Source organism: Peromyscus maniculatus, chromosome 2 (assembly GCF_049852395.1).
Source record: "Peromyscus maniculatus bairdii isolate BWxNUB_F1_BW_parent chromosome 2, HU_Pman_BW_mat_3.1, whole genome shotgun sequence".
NCBI classification, from domain to species: Eukaryota; Metazoa; Chordata; class Mammalia; order Rodentia; family Cricetidae; genus Peromyscus; species Peromyscus maniculatus.
The window spans coordinates 93,701,950-93,727,921 of record NC_134853.1 but is presented as its reverse complement, the minus strand read 5'-3'; the positions used below and the strand labels follow the sequence as shown (position 1 = coordinate 93,727,921).

At 40.5% G+C, this 25,972-nt stretch overlaps 1 protein-coding gene across 18 annotated transcripts in view; it reads left to right on the top strand.

Annotated features, from left to right (window-relative positions):
• LOC102925382 (TLE family member 1, transcriptional corepressor) overlaps nucleotides 1–25,972 on the top strand; it is a 97,112-nt gene that overhangs the window by 26,767 nt on the left and 44,373 nt on the right. For 4 of the 18 annotated variants that reach the window (XM_015999943.3, XM_015999936.3, XM_015999935.3 and 1 more), the window contains 4 exons: nucleotides 7,566–7,628; nucleotides 9,090–9,194; nucleotides 23,846–24,050; nucleotides 24,774–24,790. The exons of 2 other annotated variants lie outside the window; for them this stretch is intronic. In XM_015999943.3, coding sequence (XP_015855429.1) covers nucleotides 7,566–7,628; nucleotides 9,090–9,194; nucleotides 23,846–24,050; nucleotides 24,774–24,790 — 390 coding nt within the window. Of the gene's footprint in view, nucleotides 1–7,565; nucleotides 7,629–9,089; nucleotides 9,195–23,845; nucleotides 24,671–24,773; nucleotides 24,791–25,972 lie in introns of those variants that run through there. 12 more of the 18 variants (XM_015999945.3, XM_015999934.3, XM_006981409.4 and 9 more) reach the window with 6 other exon arrangements.

Below are 25,972 nucleotides of genomic sequence, written 5' to 3'. Positions count from 1 at the left end.
AAACCCTTTCTTCCCCAAGCTTCTCTTGGTCATGGTGTTTATCCCAGCCACATAAATAAAAGGATATCAGGCAAACCAATGAAGGATAGTGCTTATATTTATTTTACACGAAGAATGTCTACACAGACGGTGTAAACATCAACAGAAAAAAGAGAAAAGAAAAACTGTAGATCAATACATATCCATGAAAACATGTTGGACTCCAGAAAGAATTCAAATAATACAAATAAAAATGGTGGGAAAAACCTATTTGATGGATAAGAATTTAAAGTTGTCTAGAAAATCCGTTATTTTTTTTTTTTTTTTTGGTTTTTCGAGACAGGGTTTCTCTGTGTAGCTTTGCGCCTTTCCTGGAACTCACTTGGTAGCCCAGGCTGGCCTCGAACTCACAAAGATCCGCCTGCCTCTGCCTCCCGAGTGCTGGGATTAAAGGCGTGCGCCACCACCGCCCGGCTAGAAAATCCGTTATTGACACGGGCAGGAGAGCAGGCGCTTTCATTCATAGAACATTTCTCCTGGGCAGTTTGGCAGCATGCTTCCCAGTTGAACATGCATACATACTCTGACCCAGAAGTTCAGATTGTGTGTGCATGGATTCCTTTTAGAGATCCATATTGAGCATTATTTGACACAGACTTTGGAATTCTGGAAAATTTGGATAAAACTTCAGTGTCTTCTGGTGTCATTGCTTAGATGTCTGACTGCTCACATAGTGGAATAGGTTGATACACTGTCTGTTTATTGACTGGACAGTTGTTTCTTAAGTGGCAAACAAATTATAGAAAGGGATTGTATGGAATGGGACCCGGTAGTAGTAAATGTGTTCTCTTACTTTGGGCTCCTGTAGGTGAAGTGAGAGACTGGAATGATGGTGATCCAGGGCCACCTAACATACCTATTACTGTTTCTGGATGATGTGGTTAGCGTTATTTTAGCGTTCTGGCATGCCTCTTTACCCATGTACCACTGTGTGCATGTGTTACATGTTCAAAGTGAGTTGTGACACTTTTTGCCCTCTACATTTTGCCCAGTTGGGGATCATACTCCCAACTTGTGCGCATCAGGTAAATAAGTACCTTACTTCTGAGCTGCATTTCCAGCCAAACATACATCACTCAAAACAAAACAAAAAAAGGTTTATTTTAGGAATTTATGTGTTTGATTGTTTTGCTGACATGTATGTATTTATACCACATTCATGTCATTCCCAGAGACCAGAGGACATAGTGTCCCATGAAACTGGATTTGCAGGTAGTTGTGAGCCACCGTGTAGGTGGTAGGAACTCAACCCCAGATTTCTCTAAGAGCAACCAGTGCTTTTAGCCACTGAACCATCTCTTTAGTCCCACATATATTACTTCTACAATTGGAAAACTTTAAGTGCATTTTGAAAGAGAAAGAACAGAATGATGCTAAACTGTGTGGAAGGTGGGTAATGAGAACCACACAGGGCATCTCTGTCCCTATACAGCGGTGTGTGTGTGTGTGTGTGTGTGTGTGTGTGTGTGTGTGTGTGTGTGTGTGTGTGTGACAGAGAGAGAGAGAGAGAGAGAGAGAGAGAGAGAGAGAGAGAGAGAGAGAGAGAACTACCAAAAGGAAAGGGAAGGTTGCCTGTGCTTTGTGGGAGAATCCTGACTTTGAGTTACTTACCTTGAGTGGATGAGTGCTAATGATAAATGAATTGTACAGTTCTCACTGATTTCTGTTTGTATCCGGCACAGCTGCTCTGGTTTTGCCCCTTTGGCTAAAGAAAGGTCTTGGCCATGGCCAGTTCACATCATAATTTTCTTCTCCTAATCCTTTCCCCTACCTGTCTCTTCTTTCTTCTTGGTCTTAAATACCTTGAATTGGCCTTGAAATCACTAGGTAGTTGAACTCCTCCAACTTTCTCGTCTTCCAGTTATCAAACCTAGGGCTTCATGTATCCTGGTCAACTGAGCTACATCTCCATCCTCTTGATCTTTTCTATTGCCTAATGTAGTAATAAAGGCAATATTTATTAAGCATAGATAGAAAATGTGGTGATATATTGTGTACCCTAATAAAACTTACCTGGGGTCAGAGAACAGAACAGCCACTAGATTAGACATAGAGGCCAGACATAGTGGCACACATTCTTAATCTTAGCATTTCAGAGGCAGAGATCTGTCTGGATCTCTGTGAGTTCAAGGCCACACTGGAAACAGCCAGGCATGATGGCACACACCTTCAGCCCCAGGACTTTAGATCTTATGTCTTGCTTGGGAAAGACATGCCTTTAATCCCAGGAAGTGATGTCAGGAAGCAGAAAGGTACATAAAACATGAGGACCAGGAACTAGAGTCTAGTTAAGCTTTTAGGCTTTTGAGCAACAGTTCAGCTGAGATCAATTCAGATAAAGACTCAGAGGCTTCCAGTTTGAGGAAACAGGATCAGCTGAGAAGTTGGCGAGGTGAGGTTAGCTGTGGCTTGTTCTGCTTCTCTGATCTTTCAGGAATCACTCCAATACCTGGCTCCGGATTCAGGTGTGGGACTTTGTCACTTCTGCTTCTTTGTTCTGGGACTTTGTCTGGCTTGAAATTGTTTCAGGTCTTGTGAATGCTGAAAAAGTCTCTGAGTTCATATGTACACTATTCCTGTCCTGTGTAGCAGGTACTGTTTCCTTGGAGTGGTCCATCAGCTTTGGTTCTTAGGCTCATTCTGTTCTCCTGCATAGATCCCTGAGCCCGGAGGAGAATGAAGACATCCAGAGTGCCCCAAGGTCTATTACTTTCTGCACATTGTTCAGTTGTGGGTCCCTGTGTTAATTCACATCTACTGCAAGAAGAAGTTTCTGATGCTCTTATCTTTGGGTATAACAGGATATCATTAGGAATCATGTTATTGTTGTGTTCATTTAGTAGAATAATGAGGTACTTGGCCTCATTAATAGTGTCAGGCTTGGGTTGCGTCCCTTAGAACCTGCCTTAAATACAATAAAAGAGTGGTTAGTTACTGTCTTAGTTAGGGCTTCTATTGCTGTGATAAAACACCATGACCAAAAGCCACCTGGGGAAGAAAGGTTCACTTCATTTCAGAGTCTAGTAGTACCTGAGGGAAATCAAGGCAGAAATTCTAACTGGGTGGGAACCCAAAGGCAGGAGCTGATACAGAGGCCATGGAGAAGTGCTGCTTACTGGCTTGTTACTTGTGGCTTGTTCAGCCTGCTTCCTGCAGTATCCAGGAACCAAACCCCCAAGGGTAGCATCACACACAGTGAGCTGAGCCCTCCCATTCATCAACTAAGAAAGTGCACCATATGCTTTTCTATAGGCCAGTCTGTCTGGTGCCATTTATTTTTTCTTTTTCTTTTTTTCTCTTTTTTTTTTTTGTTTTTTTTTTTTTGTTTTTTTGTTTTTTTGAGACAGGATTTCTCTAGCTTTGCACCCTTCCTGGAACTCACTGTAGACCAGGCTCGCCTCGAGCTCATGGATCCGACTGACTCTACCTCCCGAGTGCTGGGATTAAAGGTGTGTGCCGGCAGCGGCGGCGGCTGCCACCACCACCCACCACCACCTGGCTGGTGCCATTTTCTTAGTTGAGATTCCCTCTTCCAAAATCCATAAAGTTGACATAAAAATATCTAGCACAATTGAATTGCTCTTTTAGATTTGTGCCATCATTGTATCAGTGGGCCTTTTTACAGGCAGATCTCTGTTGTAGGTTGCTAGGTTTGTAGCTAAATGAGATTGATGATTACTTTTTACCTCCAGTAGTGTGTATAGTACCTTCAAACACTATGAATACTAGTCAATAGCAGTGAACCTTCTAGTTGGGCATCAGTTTCATTTCTCCTTTGATGACATAAGTAAATTGTGTCTTTAGTAATAAGGTGTTACCTTCAGGTTGCCGATGGTAACCAGTAGCCTTGGTAATAGCGTGTAATATTTGGGGAGATCTGTGGGACCCCTTTAGCCACCTTAAAAAGATGTAACCCATTCTTGGTGATGGGGGTTTTATTTGGTAGCATATGATGTCTAGTTGGGTAATGTTCCCCATTTAGATATGTGTGTATTTTAGGAAGCTTCTGTAACAGTAGGTTTCCATATGGCTTTTTAATAGGTCTTTAGTGTTAATTACCCCCTGTATTCTGTCTTCTACTCTGCCTTGCCTTCCTTCCCCATTTAATCCTATTCTAGTTTCCCCTTGATCCCTTTATGACACTGTGTTCTATTTCCCCTCTGAAAATCCCTTTCCCTTTTCCTCTCTTATCCCTTTCTAGCTAATCTCTGGGTATTCTGAATGAAATACACATACCTAAAACTTAAGAGCAAATATTCACATATTAGATTATTGTTTCTATCTTTGTCCATTTACCTACAAATTTCATCTTTTTTCAAGAGCTGAATAATATTTCATTGTATAAAAGTACCACATTTTTATATCCATTCATCATTTGATGGGCATTGAGGCTGTTTCCAGTTTCTGGCTATTATGAATATAGCAGCAATGAACATGGATAAGCAGGTATCTCTGTAGTAAGTAAGATGTAGAGTCCTTTGGGTATGTTCCTAAGAGTGGTATAGGTGGATCTTATCTATTCTCAGCTTCCTGAAGAACCTCTACACTGATCTAAATAGTAGCTGTAGAAGGTTGCACTCCCAGGAATGTGTTCCCCTTTCTAAAAATCTTCACCACTATTTGCTATCATTTGTTTTATTAATCTTGGCCATTCAGACTGGGGTATGATGAAATCTCAAAATAATTTGCATTTCCCAGATGACTAAGAAAGTTTAACGTTTTATAAGTGTTTCTCAGCTTTTTGTCTTAGATCTTTTGAGAGAACTCTTGTTTAATTCTATGCCCCGTTTTAAAATTGGATTGTTTTCTTAACATTCAGTTTGTTGCGTTCTTTGAATATTCTAAGTACGAAACCTCTGCCATATAAAATTCATAAAGAATTTTATTCTTGAGGCTACCTACCTCTCCGTTCAGTTGATGATACCCTTTACTATATGGAAACTTGAGATTCATGAGGTCTCATTTATTAATTGTTGGTTTCAATGCCTGCAGTGTTCAGGGTCTTGTTCAGAAAGTCTTTTCCTGTGTCAATAATTTCAAGCCTATTTCCTTCCATCTCTTCTATCAGATTGAAGGTGTTTGGTCTTATGTTGAGTCCTTGATCCATTTGGAGTTGAGTTTTATACAGGGAGTTACATTTGGGTCTATTTTCACTCTTCTATACACAGCTACCCAGTTTGGTCAGCATCATTTATTAAGATACTGTCTTACCTCTAGTGTGTATTTTTCGTTTCTTTGGAGTTATGTCCAGATCTTCAGTTCTATTCCACTGATCAATGTATCACTTTTCCTTACTATTGTTATTGCTCTATAGTATAATTTTAAATCTGGATAATGATACCCCCAGCAGTTTTGTTATTCAGCATTCTTCTCATTCTTTTAGTTGTCTTAGTTTTATGTGTGTGCGGGTTTGTGTGTTACCATTTGAAGTTTAAGATTATTGCTAATTTTTGTGAAGAATTTTGGTGAGGATTGCATTGAATCTATATATAGAAAAGCAGTGTTAACCCTACTGATCCTTAAGTGTCGTGTTCATTTTCTTTCTTCAGTGTCTTAAAGTTTTATTATATAAGTCTTTCACTTTGTTAGAGTATTACAAGGTATTTTTTTTGAGGTTATTTTGAAAAGTGATGTTTCTCTGATTTCTTTCTTGTCACTTGTATATAAGAATATGCTTGTCACTTGTATGTAAGAAAGTTACTGGTTTGTATGTGTTAATTTTTTAGCCTGTTACTTTGTTGAAAATTTTTATAATTGTAGCAGTTTCCTGGTGGTGTCATTAGGGTCTTTTATGTATAAAATCCTATTGTCTACAAATAAGGACGACTTCTTTCCCTTGATTTCTTTTGATTGTCTTACTGCTGTAGCTAAGACTTTGTACACTGTATTGAACAGATATAGAGAATGGACTTCCTTTTCTGGTTCATGATTTTAGTAGTATGCTTTGAGTTTCTCTGTGTTTAAAGTGATGTTGGCTGTGGACTTGCTGTAAATTGCCTTTTGTTATGTTGAGATATGTCCAAGGTATCCCTTTTTCTGTAGGACCTTTTATCACGAAGGGATGTAGAATTTTATCAAAGGCCTTTTGTGAGTGGAAGATTTAAGTTAACATGCAAAGTTGTGGGCTGTAGTATGACATTTTCATGCATATGTGTTACTGTATTTTGTAGATTCATTTCCCTTGGCTACTCTCACTTATTACCCCCTGTCCAGTACCCTCTTGCGGGTCTCTTTCCCCCTTCAAACAACCCCCTAGTTCTGCCTTAATGTCACACATTCTGTTAACCTCTCTACCCCTGCAAGGTCTCTTCCTTCTTGATCGTGATTCCCTTTGTACTTTCTTCTGTCTCTCAAACACACACACATGCCACACACATGAACACACACGCAATGTACTTTTCTGCAGATGTTGTGTTTTCATTAATCATTATGGCTGCACAAAATTCTGTTGTGTATTTGAACCATATTTTCTTTTATCTGCTCATCTGTTGATGGGCATCTAGGCTGATTCCACTTGCTGACAGTTGTGAATAATGAGATTATATGTGGTGTGTTGACTTATCCAAGAGTGATATAGCTGGCTCATATAGTAGTTGTATTTTCAGTTTTTTGAAGTATCTCTACTTTTTTGTAGAGACTGCAGCAATTTGCATTTGCACTAGCAATATATAGTGAATGGAAACAATAGAGAGGGTATTAATACTCCCCTTCTGCTTTTGCCCTTTGTGACTTTGAAAGGCAGATTGCTTTGACAACATGATTTTTTTTTTTTTTTTTTTTTTTTTTTTTTTTTTTGGTTTTTCGAGACAGGGTTTCTCTGTGTAGCTTTGCGCCTTTCCTGGAGCTCACTTGGTAGCCCAGGCTGGCCTCGAACTCACAGAGATCCGCCTGGCTCTGCCTCCCAAGTGCTGGGATTAAATGCGTGCGCCACCAACGCCCGGCTGACAACATGATTTTTTTTATACCATTCTGAGTAAACTTGCTGTAACTGTAAAAATGCCCCAGAGTATACCCTCAGTGAGAAAGTGTTAGGGGTTTACCAACTCCAGGTTGAAATGACCTCTAAATCACACATATTTTTCTGACTCAAATACTCCTTATTTTTTCTTTATTTTTAATTTAAAAAATATGTATATGATGTTTTGCCAGCATGAATGTCTGTGCACATGTGTGTGCCTAGTAATCACAGAGGCTAGAAGAGGGCATGGGAGCTGGAATTACAGATGGCTATGGACCATCATGTGGGTGCTGGGAGTAGAACCTGGGTCCTCTGGGAGCAGCCAGTAATTTTAACCTGAGTCATCTCTCCAGCTCCATCATTATCTTTTAAGTGGCCAGTAAAATGTGCACTTATGCCTAGTCTATAAAGAGCACCACTATCTACTTTTAATCTCCAGGTAATTATTGGTACCATGTCTTAAGGAAACACTTTTCTGTCCCCTGGAGTGAGAGTTGAAGACTCAAGTTTCACCTTTCTGAACTGACTGGGAGGTGTTCTAAACATGTGTGTGGCTTTGTCTTTGTAGACTGAAATCGCCAAGAGATTGAATACCATTTGTGCACAAGTCATCCCATTTCTGTCTCAGGAAGTAAGTAAAATGTTCAGCTGTTAAAGTCCAATTATGTTGCTTCTCTGTTTGCAAATTAGCCAGTTTTAAGATGTTAATTTTACCACAAGGAGTAAGTTTGAAGAACATCTGTTATATTTGAAGTGTGTCAACCCTGTCCTTCTGTCTAAAGCATCCAAGGGCAGGCTGCTTGAGGGGTGGCAGTTTCTCAACCCCAAATTATTATTATTATTATTTGGAAAATTGCACAGTGACTATCAAGCATAAAGAAAGCTTTGGTGTGTGTATGTGTCTGTGTGTCTGTGTGTATCTCAGTATGACCTGGAACTCATTAGGTAGACCAAGCTGGCCTCAAATTCACAGAGATCTGTTTGCCCCTCCCTCTTCAGTGCCTGGATTTAAGGCTTGTGCCATCACTCCTGGCTGTGCATGTGTTTAGGTAATGTGTGCTTGGTATGATTCAGGTACCCTTATGTGTTTTCCTGAGCCTACTTGAAAGTGACTGCACTGGGGTTGATCTACATCAAAGTAGGCACTTCATTTATCACATGCATTCCATAGAGAGAGTAGATGATAATCATCATAAAGAGAAAATAAGTATTCACGTGGTTTTGACTCAGTCACAGGCATAGATAAGCCAGGTGGTTTGAGTTGACTTTAACATTTGCAGAGGGGGTATACTTCATAGGAGTCATTCGAGACTGACTCAGCATTATATTTCAATTTTGTTTGAAAGTTTTACCTTCTTTCTGGGTACAGGGGAATAATGTGCTTTTAGTATGTAAATATGAACGTATGGTGCTGTGGGGGAGGCCCAGCTGGTGGGAGGTTAAAAGAGTATTGGATTTGGCTGTAGAGTACCCTGAGTTCCCTGATTTGCTGCCAGTTTTCAGTGACCTTGGCTTCTTCTACTAGCCTCCTCAAATTGACTGGGGCAATATTTCAGTTATGTGTAGACTTGGGGAGTGGGCAATGTGAGTTTTCATTCTCTAAATTGAAAACAGAGCTTTCTTTTTCCTTGAAGGGTGAAACACCAAAGGCTAAAATAAGTTACAGAGAGAATTCCCATAGTTTTTTTTTAAAAAATGGCTGATGCATCTAGAGTTTTTTTTTTTTATCAGAGAAATCACAGACTGACTGATTATGTTTTTAGTATCAAGATGGATGTTTGAATTGTTAATGAACTTCATGCACCCAAAGGCACCCACTGTAAAGTCCTGTGAGCCCTAGCTGTCCTGTTCTGTATTGTGTCCAAAGACTCTAGTTACTACTCTTAATGTCCCTTCTGATATTAACACCCCACAGTAGTTCATTGGTGACAGGAACCTTTCAGAAATAAATGGTAGCACCATTCCATGGCCCCTCCTTTGTGTTCTGTAAAGTGACACGTGCATGAGGACCTGCTTATCTGTCTTTGTTGTCAGAATGAACAAGGAAATTCTTAGCTGTTGCTAACACATTTTCTTCTCCTTGTTTTCAAAGCATCAACAACAGGTGGCCCAGGCTGTCGAACGTGCCAAACAGGTGACCATGGCAGAGTTGAATGCCATCATCGGGGTACGTGGCCTACCAGGTCTACCTCCTACAGTGTGTATCACCAGCTTTCATTTCTTTATGGTTTGATGGCATAACATACACCTACACACATACACACACACACACACACACACACACACCTAAGTTTGTGTTACTTAGAGATGACTTATTTGATTAATAAGGAAGGGTGAAAGGGGGTTTGGGTGTGTGTGGAGATGTGTAGGGAAGAGGACATAGTAGCACAAGGAGGGTGAGAGGAGAAACACTAGAAGAGGAAGGAAAATAACTTCTATATCCTGTGATACTTAAAACTGCCCTTGCTGTTAGTGAGGTCGAGGCTGTCGATCAGTTTCTCAACACTGTTCTTTGCTTCTGTCTAGTACCCTTCCACCATAGCGGGGTCAGTATAGGACTCTGAGTTATTCCCGGAGTTGCTTTGCCTTTTGCTTTCCAGGGCACTGGAACCTGTGTGGTTTTTTTATTCTTCCTTCTTGTGCCCCTTTCATGAATTTTAAAGTGGCATGCCAATGAAAAGCTCCCTCGCCAGGGAAGGAGTGTTAATTGTCTGCCCTAGTGCTCTGTGACCTTTCAGGGTTCACATCTCCTCTGGAGTTTAGCCATCTCTTCTTGCTGGTGAAGCTGGTTTCTGTTGTCAATCACAAGTCATTTGTTCTGCATTAAGGGATCTAGTGAACCAGGCATTCTGTCTCTTTCTTTGCTCCAGTTTGGCCCCACCCACTGCAGGACCTAAGGTGGTTCTCATGTGCTCTGCCCCTTTTAGACTAAAGGAAAGAAGTGGCTGAAATTGGACGGGGAGGTCACTTTATTTTATTCATATGTGAGTTCCTCGAATGGATTCAAAATCACTCATTTATCAATTTATGTTAATTGCTTGTGAGAAGATGCCCTGCTGGTCTTTATAGTTCCCTCAGACACTTTGTAATGATAATTAGACATGCTGCTGTAGGGATTAAGAGTGCCATAGTCCAGTGCTGTGACAGACAATGGAACCAGTTAATCTATCAAGGTTTAAAATTACATCCCCACTGGAGATGGGAAAAACACAAGAGCCAAGGAGGATTAAAGAATGAGCCTCAGCTTGAAAGCCCTCCTTTCATCAGTTTCTCAATTGCAGATCTGCAGTTGGGGTGCCTGTGGTAAGCTATTGGCAGTCAATTAGGTGAAATAAACTGGGAGGGTGACCTTCATTTCCTTTTAATAGCTTTTTCCTCCGTGAACCGGGGAGCTTCAGTGGATTTTCAGCTTAGATTTTATTCAAGCCGCTTTATTGCACTTGACAGCTTAGCTCTGCATAAACAGTTCTCCCTCCTTCCCCCAGGTCTGGGCTCTGTCTTTCTTCCCCTTCTGTATCACATTTTTGACTGTTACTTAGTGGGCTCTCTAATCACATTCAACCAAAAACACAATTATGCAGGCGTTTGTCTGCTGCCTTCTCTACCCTTTTCTTGTGTAATGAATTGCTTTATTTCAGAGATCAAATCAAATATTCACTGGCATTTTTGCACGTACTATGTTTGATTAGGAGAGACTAATAGCGATTGTACTTGTAGCTGGAGCAAGGAATATTTTAACACAAATGAATGAGGATGGAAAAGCCTGTTTTGATTAAAAGAAAACATATGCAAAGCAGATCTCAAGGGCCCTGTTCAACTTTGTGGGACATGTTTGTTTTCTGATAGGCTCTAAATTTTTACATGTAATTTTTCTGGTTTGTCTCTGGCAGTACTGGGGATTGAACATGGGGCCTCACACATAATAGCAAAGCACTCTGCAAGTAAACTACATGGCTAGCTGTGTGTAATTTTTCAATAATAAAATGCTGGTTTAGAGTTCTCACAGGCACTGCCCAGACCCTGAGGGTCTACTTTGAATCTACATTTCAGAAGGGGGAAATGTATTAGCCAGATATTTATAGTTAATATTCATTTTGAATGGAATCAGAAAATAAATAGGTTATCTTAGAAGGGTGGATGAATTGCAAATTTTATGAATGGTTTTAGTAAACATGTTGAGATTATCAAGACAGATTTGCTTTGATGGTTTAGCAATAATAACCCAAGTTGGTGAATTGGATCTAATGTAAGAGTTAATGCATTGGTGTGTTCAGTATTTTAGCATATGCAGTTTTTAATTTTTGAAATGGTGGGATAGGTATATTAATTTATGACAGGCTCTTTGAAAGTTTGCAGTGTGATCAGAAATAGCTCCTGCCTTTAGCTTCATGCTTTGGCATATGCTTGATTTTTTTGCTTGAAAAGAATTGCATGCATCCTGGAAAATCGAAGTAGCATAAAATTGGGCTGACAATTCAGTAGACCTTTGCACCCCTTCATTGCACATGCAGTGTGCCAGCTTGTCTGGCCAGAGGGGAGGAAGCACTGGGAGACTGTTCATACAGCAGCTGTGCAGAGAAAATGCAGCCTGTTTGATAGCAGCTGTCAGTATTGTTCTGGGATGGGTTAGGGTGAAGAACAATGGGAGAGGCCAAGCTCTTCATCTTCATTGACTTTCAGGCTAAGAAAAGAAAAGGTTTAGACGTCTATTTCAAGTGTGAAAGATCGTAAAAGAGAACGCTTTAGAATGCAAATGGACTGAAACCCTCACCTTCCCTTTAAGGTACAATCAAGGCCCTTATGTTTTACCCCAACAGGGATAAAGATATTTTGTTTTAGCAAAGTAGCTTGGGCTTGTCAAGGACACCAAACTCTCGGTGAGCTCAGCTTGTATTCTTGGCTTCTGAGTGCTCTTTCACTAGAAGAGGGGGAAGGTTCTACTTTCTTCTGTCCTTGTTGAGTGAGTGATGGCAACTTCTTACCAGCATGTCAATGCTTCTCCAGTCTAGGAGAAATACTGAATTTTAGTTCTTTTCTACTTGCCTTCAACCTTTATCTAGAATGCTAATATTTAAGGAATAGTTTCCACATAGTTAATTTTTGGATTTACTACTGAAATATTTTTGTTAAGTTGTGCCTTAAAAAAAAAGGCACAATTTTACCATATACTCTGGCTGACTCTGTGTAGACCATGCTGGGAGTGAACTCACAGAGATCCACATGCCTCTGCCTCCTGAGTACTAGGATTAAAGATCACCACACCTGGCCTTTTGTTGACCCTTTAACAGCAGCTTTGATAGCAAATTTGGTGACTGGCATAATATTAACTGCAACACTGCTTTTTAAATCATACTTCTCAAAATCTCTTGCTGCTAATGTGTTCTGTTGTAACAATTTCAAGGATTTTTATTAATTTTTGAACTTGGTTTTATTTGTGGTGTGTGTGTGTACACGTGTGTGTGTGTGTGTGTGTGTGTGTGTGTACGTGTGTACGTGTGTGTGTGTGTGTGTGTGTGTGTGTGTGTGTGTGTGTGTACGCCCGCGTATATTCTCTCCTTCCACTGTTGCATGTATTTGAGGAGTCAAATTCTGGTCACTAGGCTTACAGGTAAGCACTTTACTGCTGGCCAGTAGGGATTTTTTTTAGTTCCATTTTTCTCTCCATATATTAGTACTAAATTTACATCATTCCTTCTCACTTTTCTTCCCCCAAACTCTTCCCTGTCCTCACTAACTTTCAAATTTATTGCCTCTTTAATTAATTAATCCCCCCCTTCCTCACTCACATGGCTTATGCAAGGCACGTGCGTGTGTACACACACACACACACACACACACACACACACACACACGCACACACACACACACACACACGGAGTCTACATTTTTGTGTTGTTTCTATGTGTTTGGGCTGACCACTTTGGATTAGATAACCTATTATGGGGCTTGTGGATTGTCACTTTTAGCAACTTTTAATTGACTTTCTCCCTTCATCTATGGTTGGGGCCTGGTAAGATTTTCCCATCCAAATTGGGATGCCAACCAGTATTGTTATTGTGCAGGTCTTGTTTTAGGCAGTCATATTATTGAGATTTCATGGATGCAGCCTCCTGTCAGTAGCTGTAAAACTTAGGAGCCACAGCAATCTCCACCATGGCAAGATATCACCAAGGGTACAATACTGGTACTTACAGCTTGGCAGTAACCAACTGCTATCTAATTGGATGTAAGGCCCCTTGTATAAGAGGGAATTCATGCCTTATGCTGTAAACCCAGCTAGTTACCTGTCGGTGGTGGGGTCATCGACCTTAGGAGAACATACTACTGCCATTTTTTAAACCAGTATTATTTCTCAATTTTATTCAAATACCTACCCTTAGTAGTCACTCATCAGAATAGCTCTCACTGCTCATCAAACAAGCTTCTTTTTTTACAGCAGTTGGAGGCCATTATAGTGCAAAGATCTTAACTGGCTCAGGAATGATTGGTTTCACACACAGCTGCTATTAAGAAAACATTGTGCATTGTGGGAAAGGGAACTCATTCATTTGAGAACTTGTTCTTGAAGGAAGAGCCATGATGATGCCTACAGCAATAGTCTTAAAACTTTTTTCTTTTTTTTTTTAACTTGGATTTTTATTAAAACCTGAAAATAAAATCAGCTGTTCATGATATAATATCTTATTAGTAGGGTGGCTAAAGACTTTCTGAAACACAGAATTAAAGAACTTCAGGGTGAGTCCACATTCTGTTTGAGATTGGAACCAAATGCTCCTTTCACCCTGCTTGAATTTAATTGAGGTTCAAATAACTTTTTTTTAAAAATCAGGTTATATCACAAAAAAATTACTGTGGATCTCCATATGATATAAAGCTACACAGCTGCATGGTTTTCCCCCACTTTGGAGTGAAATACATACCTTTGAAATGTCTAGCCTGATCACTTATGGCCCCTTCATATATCAAGTACCACACTTGACAAGGGGCATGTGGTTTCTGTCACCCAGTATGTTCTCTGCTTTTTAGTAAATTTTACTGCATGCTGAAAGAAAATAGTTGGTTTTTGAGTGAAAATAATGTAATAATAAAAAACTGAGAGCCATTTTTCTCTTAATTTAAAGAAAACAATTGCATGCTTGTGTATATTTTATTTCTAACCACCTGTTCCCTAATTTCCTGGTGTTTATACACAGTAGATAGATACATTGTAGTTTCCCAATCTGTAGATAGCACATAACTTTATACCTTTTGAGGGGCTAAGACTTCATCTGGAAAGCCTTCACTCAGCATATAATCCCACTTCTATGAACTGTAGTTTTGTCTGTCTCGTTTCTGAGTGCTTGTGATGGATTTGTTGGATGTAGTTGTCCAAGTCCTTGGGTGTGTTCCTGTGTGTATGGTTTCTCCAGGTTGCTGTCCATCACCTTGGCCTCTTTATGAGTTTAATGTGTTTCCTTGAATGTATTGCCTTATAATGTGATTGATTCAGCAGTGAAAAAGCACTGCCATTCTCCTCCCCACCAGTTTGTTTCTGTAAACCTAGACCTTGGATGCGCTATACAAACATTTTACTGCTGAGCTAGCCCTCCAGTCTTCTGTATAGCTTTAGAGTGGAGGACAGATGGAGATAGAGTCAGGACAGACCACTGTTGTTCTTCCTGCTCAGCAGAAGAGTACTCTGCTATTGTGACTTTAAGAGGTATAGGAGAGATTATCATTCCTATCCACAAAACACTAGCTCTCTTGTATTTGGGCATCATTGTTGACTGTGTAAGAAAATTTTAACAGTTTCCATAGCAGTATCTGAACTCTGGGAACTTAAGAAATGTGAGGCTAATCTAGGGAAACTTACTTTGCTTTGTAATCTATTTGGATACAGTGTGACTTATTTTTCATGCATACAGTTTCTGTGAAGACCAGGATGGCTTCAGTTGTTGATTAGATTTGTACATTCTAGCTTCATAGACAAGCTTACACCTCTCTATACCTGAAAACAACTTTGTATAAAGTGAAAGCTTGGAGTATTTTGTCCTTGATAGCTGTCTAGTATGTATATGTGTTTCTGTATGGGATGGCTGTATATCTGCAGAGGAAGGAGACTTTATGCCTAAAATAATGACTTGTAGACCTAAAAAGCACCCCACTGTTGCATGAAATGATTGGTTCAGGGATTAGCAAACTATTAGATTATCCTTCTTCTTTAGCTGTAGCTGTCAGCTATCGATGAGATTGTAGTGTGTGAAGTTTAAAGAGGATGAGCTTCTTATTCTTAGGACTATGCAACTAATCCCTGGAAAGCCCATCTTTCAACCCACCCTTAAGTGCCTTTCTAGAAGAGTGGGTATCCTGCTACTTGTAGAAGACCTTGGAGGTACAATAAATGTGTGTCTTCTAGTTCCAAAGACTTAAGCCTTCTTAAATTCCAATAGTCTTGTTCTTTATTAAATTTGCAAAGGCAACATTGCATGGAAGTCCTACTTTTTTCTGGCCCCTATCCCTTCCCTCATAAAATGGTCTCATTATATAGCTCAGGCTGGCCTGCGACTCAGATCCACCTGCTTTTGCTTCCCTCATCCAAGGATTAAAGATGTGTATACCACCACACTCAGCTAGAAATGCATTCTTTCTGTGTGTACTGTTCCTCCGGGTTAAGTCAGTTTGATATTTTTGTTTTTAAAATAAATACTACCTAGTATCTCAAATGCATCTGGAATTGACCTTGCTGTTTGGATTTTCCCACAGTTAATATGCATTTTAGTTACTAGAAAAGTTGCTGGTACATTTATTTCTTTTAATTTCCTTGCCAGGCGCTACAGTATGAATTTTGATTCCACTTGGTATAAGGCATTTCATAATTAAACATGTTTTTAAGAGGAAGAGACTACTCCATAGAAAGTAAGGTATCCCATTTGAGAGGTTAAATATGTGCATGGGTATGTGGTTTGTTTTTTGAGATAATTGACCCCTTAAGTCATATAGTTCATTAGTTAGTATATTCAACCATCACTGTCTCATTCTAAAATACTTATAATCACCAATGAAAAGAAGCCCTGTATCTATTATCATTGACTTCCCATGTCCTCTCTTCTAACACTTAGTGGCCACCAATTAATTGGCTTGTTCAGCATATTGTATATAAATAAATACATATAATATGTAGCTATTTATATTTGGCTGATTTTACTTAGCATGGGGTTTTCAAGGTTTTTCTACCTTCTAGTTGTGTGTCTGTAGCTGGCCTGGAACTTGCTATGTAGACAGGGCTGTTCACACAAACTCACAGGGATTTGCCTGGTTTTGCCCCTGGAGTGCTGGGATTAAAGATGTGAGCTATTATACCTAGCTATTTTATTTTATTTTATTTTATTTTATTTTATTTTATTTTATTTTATTTTATTTTATTGATACTGAGTCTGGGCTGGTCACAATCTGAACAGCTGAAAATGATCTTGAACTTGTGGGACTTTGATCTTCTGAGTGCTGGGATTATAGGCATGCGCTACCATGGCAGTCTTAACACAGTGCTGGAGATCAGCTTCAGGCTATGCGTATGTTAGGGAAATGCTGTAGCAAATGAAATGTACTAGTCATTTTTATTAATGACTAGTACATTGCATCAACTTATCACCTTAATTTGTCCATTTATAAGTTTGGTGGATGATCAGGTTGGATCTACTTGTTGGCTATTTTGGATAATCCTACTGTGAATAAGTTGATTCCTGTCCTTTATTCATGTATGTCTCAGGGATAGGACTCAGGTCATGAGTCTTGGCAGCAGGAGATTATCTCTGCCTAGGAGTAAACCTAAGAGTGGAATTTGTTCGTCATAGGCAGCTTTATATTTAATTCTCCATCTCCCATCTATTTTCTAAAGTGCTTGCACCATTTTACATCTCCAGTGGCGCATGAGGATTCCTGTTTCTATACCATACATTTTCAGATCTTGTCTGTTTTGTAGAATTTAGCCACTCTGTATGTAAAGAGGTAGTTCCTTGTGCTTTTAATTTACACCTCCTTTCTGATTTTGAGAGTGTGTTCATTTAATATGTGTATGGTTTGGGAAGTGGATCTACCTAAACATGGCTTTTAAAAACGTGTTCTAATTCAGACCCTTTGAAAGTTCTAGAGATCAGCCGTAAGTCCAGCAGTGAAGATGGGATAGATAGGGTAGCGGTTATACAAAAGAGTTGGCCTTAGCAAACACTAGAAAGAGTGAAGATGGCAAATACTCAGAAGTGTGCCCTCTTCATCCTGATCCCTTTCTGCATGTGTGGGATCATTTCTGCTTCTGTCACCATTTTTGCCTTTTCAGCTTTATTGGAATACCATTGACAAATAGAAATTCCATATATTAAGGAGTAAAACTTAACATTTTGATCATATCATCACAGTCAAGCTGATGATGAACATATCTGTCACCTCATAGTCTAATCTCATAAATGTTTATGTGCACTTGAGATCTTTTAACAGATTCCAAGTACACAACATGGTATTATTACCTGTGGCCAGGATGCCCTATATTAGATTTCCGGAATTTATCTTACATAAATTTAAACTTTGAATCTTTTGACCACCATCTCCCTATTTTGCCCAACCCCTGGTAATTAACTACCATTGTACTCTGCTTCTCTTAGAATCTAGACACAGGTGGAGCCTGAGGTTTTAATTTAATTGGTAGAGTGTATGTCTAGTATGCTCAAAGCTCTGGATTTGATCCCTAGCACCGGGGTCATCATTAGCTACATAAGGAGTTGGAGGCCAGCCGGGGCTGCTCAGGGCCCTGGCTTAACATATGATAACAACGTAGCACATACATTGCTAAGATGTTGGGATATTTGCCTTTTTAATTAAATTTATTTCAGATTGTTTGATGTCTTCCAGGGTTACCCATGTTGTTGTAAATGGTTGGATTTCCTGGGTTTGGTTTGGTTGAGACAGAATTTTGCTTTAATAACCCAGACTGGTCTAGAACTTGTGATCCTTCTGCCTTAGCCTTGGGTGCTGGAATTAGAGGCCTGGGCCATCACACTGAGCTGTGTTTGCTGCATTTCCAAGACTGTATGTATGCATCATGTTTTTGTTGTCTATTCACATGTTGATAAACTCAGTAATTTATGTATCTTGGCTATTGGGAATGATACTGCAGTATCTCTGTAAGTACAGATATCTCTGAGCAAATTTTATTTCCTTCAGGTATATGTCTAGAGTAGGGTTTCTGCATCACATGGTAGTTCTGCTTTCAATTTTTTATATTTTTAGAAGCTGCCCAGTGTTCTCTGAACAATGTTGCTTGTTTAGATTTCCAGCAACACATAGGTTCACTTTTCTCTATCCCTTTTACTAAACTCGTCTGGTTTCTTTTTGATATCTCCGTGCTGACAGGCATCTCAGTGCCTCTTGATACTCATCAGACTGACCACCGATGACCAGTGGTGGGAAGCATTTTTACATTTTCTTGATGAGCCATCTTTTGAGAGTTCCTCTTGTTTGTTAACTTGTTGTTTTTTGTTGAGCTGAGTTCAGATGTACGGCTTGCAGATATTTTCTCCCATTTCTTAGACTGTCCACATGCCATTTCCTGGGCCTCTTAGTGCATTGCTACTTTATCTTTATTGTTTTCAAGTGGCTCGAGTGGCTGGAGAATTCTTGGCCCCAGTTAGCAGCTTTTTTCTGTTTGTCACCCTTGCCCCTCTTGTAGAGAGAGGCCATTCATGTAGTAGGGTTTTAGACAGCTCCTATAGTGGCCTTGATGCCGCTGCTGCCAGAAAGCCCTTCCCACTTGATTGTGAGTGAACAGATTTCTTTTTTCCTTCTGTCCTCCAGATCCCCAAGATAAGAACTGAGTGTGTCAAAGAGTAGAGAACCAGGAACTAAGACTATTCTACTGAGTTCAGCAATATCACTTGTCTGTCACATCTTGTCTTCCTTAAAACTGTTTACATACATATTGTTGTCAGTGCTGTTTGCTGTGATTCGGGCACGGAGATGCTTTCAGTCCAGTTGGGTTAAGTGTGATTTTGGTGACATGATTTTTTCCGGTTTTGTAAAATGGGCTAAATTTCTGGAATTTGGTGACTGGTGGCATAGAGTTTTGAATCTTCCCATAGTTTGTGTCCTTTCTGAGCATCTCTGTTGTGATGGACTCCGTTACGCTTGTGATTTAGAACAAAAGTGCCAGTGATCATACCACTACACTATAGTCCGAATGTTAGCAGCCCAGGCAGGTTCTTTATAGTACGGATTCTAATAGCATGGCTGTTGCTTAATGCGGTTGAGGTTAACTTTATTCCTTATGGGTTTCCAGGATCCATAACTCAGGGTTTGGTGTTTGCTTTCATCTCTCACTCAGCCTGTTCCCAGTTCTTTCAGTCAGAGACCAAAACTTCACATGACTTTCTTCTAGGTATCAGAACACTCCGTGGAAGTTTTCAGGGTGGCCCCTTTTACAGTGATCTTTTTTTTTCTTCCCTTCATTGTTTGAATTTTCAAGTTGTTAGAAAGATCAGCATTATAAAGCAGATTTTTTTAATTTATTTATTTTTATTGTTGTGTGACCAAAGCTGGCACAGAACTCACTGTCTAGTGAAGAATATTATCTAAACAGTCTGTCTTCTCAAGTGTTGGGATAACAAATGTGCATTACCACATTGGATTTTATTTGGTGCTAGGGATCCATTTGAGCTACATTCCCAGCCCCTAGTTTGTTGATCGGTTATTGTTTTTGAGACAAGTCTTCCTATGTGGCCCTGGTTGGCATCAGTCTCACCTCAGCCTGGCAAGTGCTTAAGAATGTGCCTAAAATGGTGGCTGTGTATATGAAGTGTGTGTGGTGGTGTGCGTGCTTCAGAGAGCTAGTGGAGGTCAGAAGGTGACTCTGTAGTGTGGGCTCTTATCTTCTACTCTTAACCTGGTTCTTCGCAATAATTTAGGACACCAGGCTTGCTTACAGGCGCCTTTCCCACTGAGCCATCTTCACAGCACTCAGATATTTTGGGTTTTGAGGTGTGACAAGAGATTTGCATGGTGATGACAGTTAATGCTTGAGTATTGAAAAGCGTTATGTTTTAAATGGCAATTTGCAGAATTACTTTGGAGGTAGTGGGTGGAAAGCAGCAGTGACGAGTTTCTTTCAGCGCTGGTGGCATTTTGCCCCCCCCCCTCCCCTCCGGTTGTCTGGTGGAGAGCTGCACTATTCATCGAAGGATGTTTAACATCATCTTTTCTCAGACACAGGATGCTTGTAGCACCCGCCTCCCGTTTGTCCATGTCTCCAGATGTGCCAGATGTCCCTGTCAAGTTACTCTGTTTGAGAGCCTGGTCTTGGGTGATGGCCAGAGGAGTGTGCTATATTGGAGGAACTATGCTTTTCTAAAACATCTTGTATGTGTTTGGACTGCTGGAGATTGAATGAACAGACATGAGCATGCCAGGCTTCCCTCTACCATTGAGCCCTTACCCCAGGCTTTAAAATTTTACTTCAAAATGACAGCTGTACATAACTGTTTTTCATGTGCTTCTATGTAGTATAAAACTGTAATTTTTAAAATTAAATTTAAAAAAATTCTAATGCCTGGATAGGAGTTTGAATTATCTCATCCTTGCTGTCATGTTGAAAAAAGTGACAGATGACATTTGGGTCTGAGGAGGGCAGGTACATAAAATTTTTCTAAATGGCAGAACTATTGTTTGGCTGTCTAGTGATGCCAATATTGTATTTGATGTAAGACACATTCTTAGGTGGTGTTGCTGCTTTTGCTCTGGATAAGGGTGATATGTACCAGATTGTCTCTAAAACTTTGTCGAGAGAAAATGTTCCTTTAGTAACAGATGGAGTCAGGTGTGGGCTGCCCTTCTAAAGTTAACTTATTCTGATGTGAGCCCTCTACATAAATAAATGTTTTATCTTAAGACCACCTTTGCTTTTCCAATGTTAGGTATCTACTTTTGGAAGAAAGGCCAGTGCTGTATCTGGGAACTTGATTGTCTTTTACAAGTCTCCTTGGAAGAGAGCAGTGATCCAGGAACAAGCATTGAGAAGTGGGGCTGAGAGGACCTGTGCTTATGAAGTCTAAGAACTAGCTTGTGTTTGTCACTGCCCTTGGGCACCACGGTAAAGTGGATCTGTGACTGAGTCCTTGGAGTTGTGTAATTTCAAGAGCATTTAAACACGGTTCCCTCTGGAGGAGATGGCCTTCTTTCTCCCTTGTTCTCACATGTGAACTTGACCTTGTTAGGTAGCCGAAAGGGTTTCGTGCTTGTGGCTCTGAGTGCTGTGTCACACCTCTTTGAGCCCTGTGCCTAAGCACCCTCCCGTAGGTGAGGACTCACATGGGATAATGAATGTGAATGTTACTGTGGCTCCAGAGGCAGAATGGGAGGTACACACTCAAGTGTTTGGAGCCTAGAGCATCTTGATGGCTGTGACCCATCTCTTGGTTCTTCAGTTTCACTACTTCAGAATATTTTGCTTTAAAAATTACGTAATTTTATTTATAAAAAAATATTTTGTTTGAAGCAAAAAGGCTTTCAAGTTTCTTAAGCCAAGGATGGATGAGCCCAGTTACCTCTAGGTAACAGAAAACTGTTTTTCGCAGGGTTTGGAGAAAACAGGACAGGGTAGAATTGGGAGGTCTCTGGGACCAGTTAGTCTGTTGAATATTCCCGTTAATTGTCAGTTAAACCACAAAGTTTAAATGACAAAGTTCATGGTTATGTACGCTCAGCCCTTTTCAGTAGTGTATTATAATCTGCTTTACTTTTTTTAAATTTTTTAATTTTTTTTTTTTTTTGTTGCTAAAGTTGGCTTGGAATTTTTGTGTGTGTGTGTGGGGAGGGGGGAGTCTTTACAGTGTGTATACCTAGTATATGTTCTCTAGCACACATTTGCTGCCAACTAAAATCCTGTCTCTGAGGTGCTTAGCCAGTGGTTCCATCCTGCATGTTTGTAGAGTGGTAAGAGGGGTGTCATGCTGTGGTTGTCTGTTCCGCTCTGTGCAGTTTCCTTCCCTCTAATCAGTGCTGTGCCTAATGACCCGAGGCGGGCTTGTGTTCGCTTCACTGCTTCTTCGAAGCTGGACGTGGCTCGTGCTCGCCACGTAATGATAGTAATTGCTAGTAGGGCAGACCTGTTCTTCATCCTCCTCCAAGCACATTTCTTGTGGCAGGTGTCTCATTCCTAATTAAGTGCTAATGAGCATGCCTAGTGGACCGCGATGCTGCTGCCAGCTTCTTCGGTTTTATGTCTCACTGTTGCTGAGCTCTTAAAAGGTGACAGAGCAAGAATTAGTGTCTTTTGGATGACGGGAAGGTGATTTTACGTGTAAAGAAACTGTGATTGTGATCTCAAGGGGAGAATGAGTAATTTATAAATAATTTCCAAGAATGCTATTAATGCTGTCTGCTTGGCCCTCACCCGTTTTCCATTTTTCCCTCTAATTAAAACTAATTCTCTTAGGAAGGAGTGGCAGTTTGAAAAGGTGGACTCCTAAAGATTTTTAAGGGTACTGGGAATGGTTGAAAGTATGCTGTAAAAACACTGGTTTTCAATGCTTAAGATGTTGCTTTTTGTTTATTCTTGAGGGTAGGAAGCACATCTGAAATGGAATTAAAAATGAATTTCTGGTGTGGGTGGAAGCTACTGAACTCATCTGTGTGTTCGAGTGAGGAGTAGCCAATAAGTAAACAAGCAATTCAGCCCTGAGAAATGAACATGGGTTAGAATCTTAAGGATTTTCTAGCATCCCACTTTAGACATTGAGATTTGACTCTTTTTTTTTTTTAACTGTCAAAACAATTCTATTTTGGACAGCTGAGACACTTGCAGATAGGTGGTTTAGGGCCATTTCTTGTATATTTGCTTATTTTAAGTATAATACATGAGAGCAAGAGTACAGTTTCCTGTGAACAAGTTTGTAACTTCTGGGACTGGTTAGGTAGTAAAACAAAGTAAGCATCAGAAAGGGAACCTGGGAATGACGGGGAGGCACTTGGCCCTCTAGATGTCTGCAGTCAGAAAATTCCTGGTCTCAGCCCTTTCTTCTGTAATGTAGAATAGTTTGTGGAGTTGGGTTTTAGGAAGGAGGTTTGGGTGAAAGGAATGGCTAAAAACTTGACTCCAGGGTTTCTTCCAGCAGCCAGAAGAGTAGTGTGGGGGCAGCTGTAGAGTTCACTGACATCCCTTCACCCTAGTGAACCTCAGCAAGTTCCCCAGTGCCATGGAGCTTATGTGCTTCTCAGAAGTGGGGATGCCATTGCTTCCTTACAGCTCTCAGAGAGCTTGGTGAGTTAAGGACACAAGCTTAGGGTACCTTCCAAATGCCAGAGCTTTCTGAGTTCTGGCTTTCACTCACGGCATCATTGTGATAGTTAATGTTGAGATCCACACATAAATCTTTTAAAGTAGCCAGACTTGTCTGATACTGGAGTTTCATTGTCCAGGTTAGTTACAACATAAAGTGGCAGGTATAGACTCGAGGGTTAGATTGTGGGATTGGCTGGGGGTGAGTACTGAGGGGCAAAAGCGTTTGATGAGTTGAAAGCACTAACCTCATTTCCTCTTTCCTGCCTCTGTCTCCATTCCCTTCTCTATGTCCAACTTCTGGTTCTTTCTTACATCTTCTGTTATTTTTAATTTTTCCTGGATGGTTTCTCTGTCACCACCACCACCTCCTTTTCCTCTTCCTCCTGTTCCTCTTCCTTCTCTTCCTCCTCCTCCACTTCTTCCTCCTCTTGCTTTTATTTCTCCTCTTCCATCTCCTCCTCTTCCACCTCCTCTTTTCTTTCCTCGTTTTGTTCTTCCTCTTCCTGCCCTCCTCCTCTTCCTTCACCTTCTCCAACCACTGCCAACAGCAGCAGCAGTTACAAGCTCAGCATCTCTCTCATGGCCATGGACCCCCCGTACCTCTCACGCCTCACCCTTCAGGACTTCAGCCTCCTGGCATCCCGCCCCTTGGGGGCAGTGCCAGCCTTCTAGCACTGTCTAGTGCTCTGAGTGGGCAGTCTCACTTGGCAATAAAAGATGACAAGAAGCACCATGATGCAGACCGCCACAGAGGTGAGAGGCCGGGCAAGCCAGATTAGGCTTTGCTCTCATACTCAGACAGTGCTGCAGAGCTGTGCCTCCCTGTGGAAAGCCCCAGCCCCACACAGAGAGCAAACAGTGAGATAACAGGAGCTGTCGAAAAGCTTTCCACTGACACTCAGTTCACCCTGCCACTCTTCAAGGTTTGCTGTGGGCAGCTGTGGGCTTTTCTGTCTTGCTAGCCTGCAGGCATCTTGACATCTTGGTAACTGCCTTTTTAATGCCAGTGGCCTGTACCATATTATGGAGAACTGTTAACTGCTTAATTGGGTAATTTTCAAAGAAAGTGATGTTTGTTAAATGGGGCGAAATAAGAAGTTAAATTTGAAAGTGAATGTGTTCAAATGAAAGGCTTGACAGTTGCATCTGTTACTAGTTTTGTAGGCTTTAATCCTAGTGTGCATTAAATATTGGGCAAATTGCACTTGACTAATTTTTTGAAGAAAAGTAATTTATTCTGTCAAGAAATTAAAAATAGGCTTTGTGTATGGTTAAACTGTAAATCTTATGTTTACAAAATACTGTAATTTTCAGGAAATCACTGTATTAGGAATGTGCAATGACTTATATAAATAAAGCCATTTTTAAAACTGCCTGGGGCCTGTGTTCTAATTATTCCCCCCTTTTTTTATTTCTGTTCTTGCCTCTGTGTCTGAACGGGCGTGTCTGTGCGTTTCTTGGTAACCTCGGGAGCAGACAGAGAGCCGGGCACGGTAAGTACCCCAGCGCCTGTTGCACATGAACACAGACCCAGTTACAGCACCAAGCTGCCTTCCTTCGAACACAAGCACCAAGCAGACACACAGACACCCCGTGTGTAGTGACCTCTGGGTTCCTTCTTGTCTTCTTTCTAAAAAATCATCTTATTTTTGTGAGTACCTGCCCTCTCGTCTCTTTCATAAACCTGGCCTTTGAGGAGAGGTGCCTGCTTTAGAAGTCAAATTGTTCGCTGGGACTCCTTACTGCTCAGTGTATAGCCCAGACCTGCTTAAGTGTGCTTTATATGTGGAGTCTAGCTTGCATGTAGTTAAGAATATTTACTTTTATCTTAACATCACCCTCACAGTTATTGCCCATATGTGAATTAGTGTTATTTCTATCTAAACAGTTGGTTTTCCTCTGAATGCATCTTAGTTGCTGGTTTTCCATGTCTGTTTTTCTTCTCTCTCTTTTTTTTTTTTTTTTCATATTTGTTGTTCAAGTGTAAACTTGATCTTAAATTTTCTTTAGAACTAAGATTGCATCTAGTAGTAACTTCTTAAAAACATGGAGCTTCAAAGACAGGGCTGTGTCTTTATAGAGCTCACAAGCCTGAGTCATACATACCCTTTTCATGTGCTGAATGCTTATACTGTGCTTGCACATGCCAGGTGGAGAGACATATTTTAAGGATGCAGACTGAGAACCTGCTCTGTTTAATGGGGATGGCCTATAGATTCTTCCTGTTATATCCCCATTTTATTTATTTATTTATTTGGTTTTTTGAGACAGGGTTTCTCTGTGTAGCTTTGTGCCTTTCCTGGATCTTGCTCTGTAGACCAGGCTGGCCTCGAACTCACTGAGATCCACCTGGCTCTGCCTCCCGAGTGCTGGGATTAAAGGTGTGCGCCACCACCCCCCGGCTTATATCCCCATTTTTAAACACAGTAATAATGTTGACCATCTATAAAACATGGTTAAAAAAAAAAATGAAAGAAAACAGGACACCAAATTTTAAATAATTTTCTCCTTTTCTATTTCTGTTCTTTCTTCCTTTTCTTTCTATGATAAGAATTGAACCCAGGGTCTCATGCATGGAAGGAGAATTGTATATCGTGGAACTTGCTCCTAGTACTGTTCCCCTGTGTGTGTGTGAGAGAGAGAGAGGCGGGGGGTGGGGGTGGGGGGGATGTGAG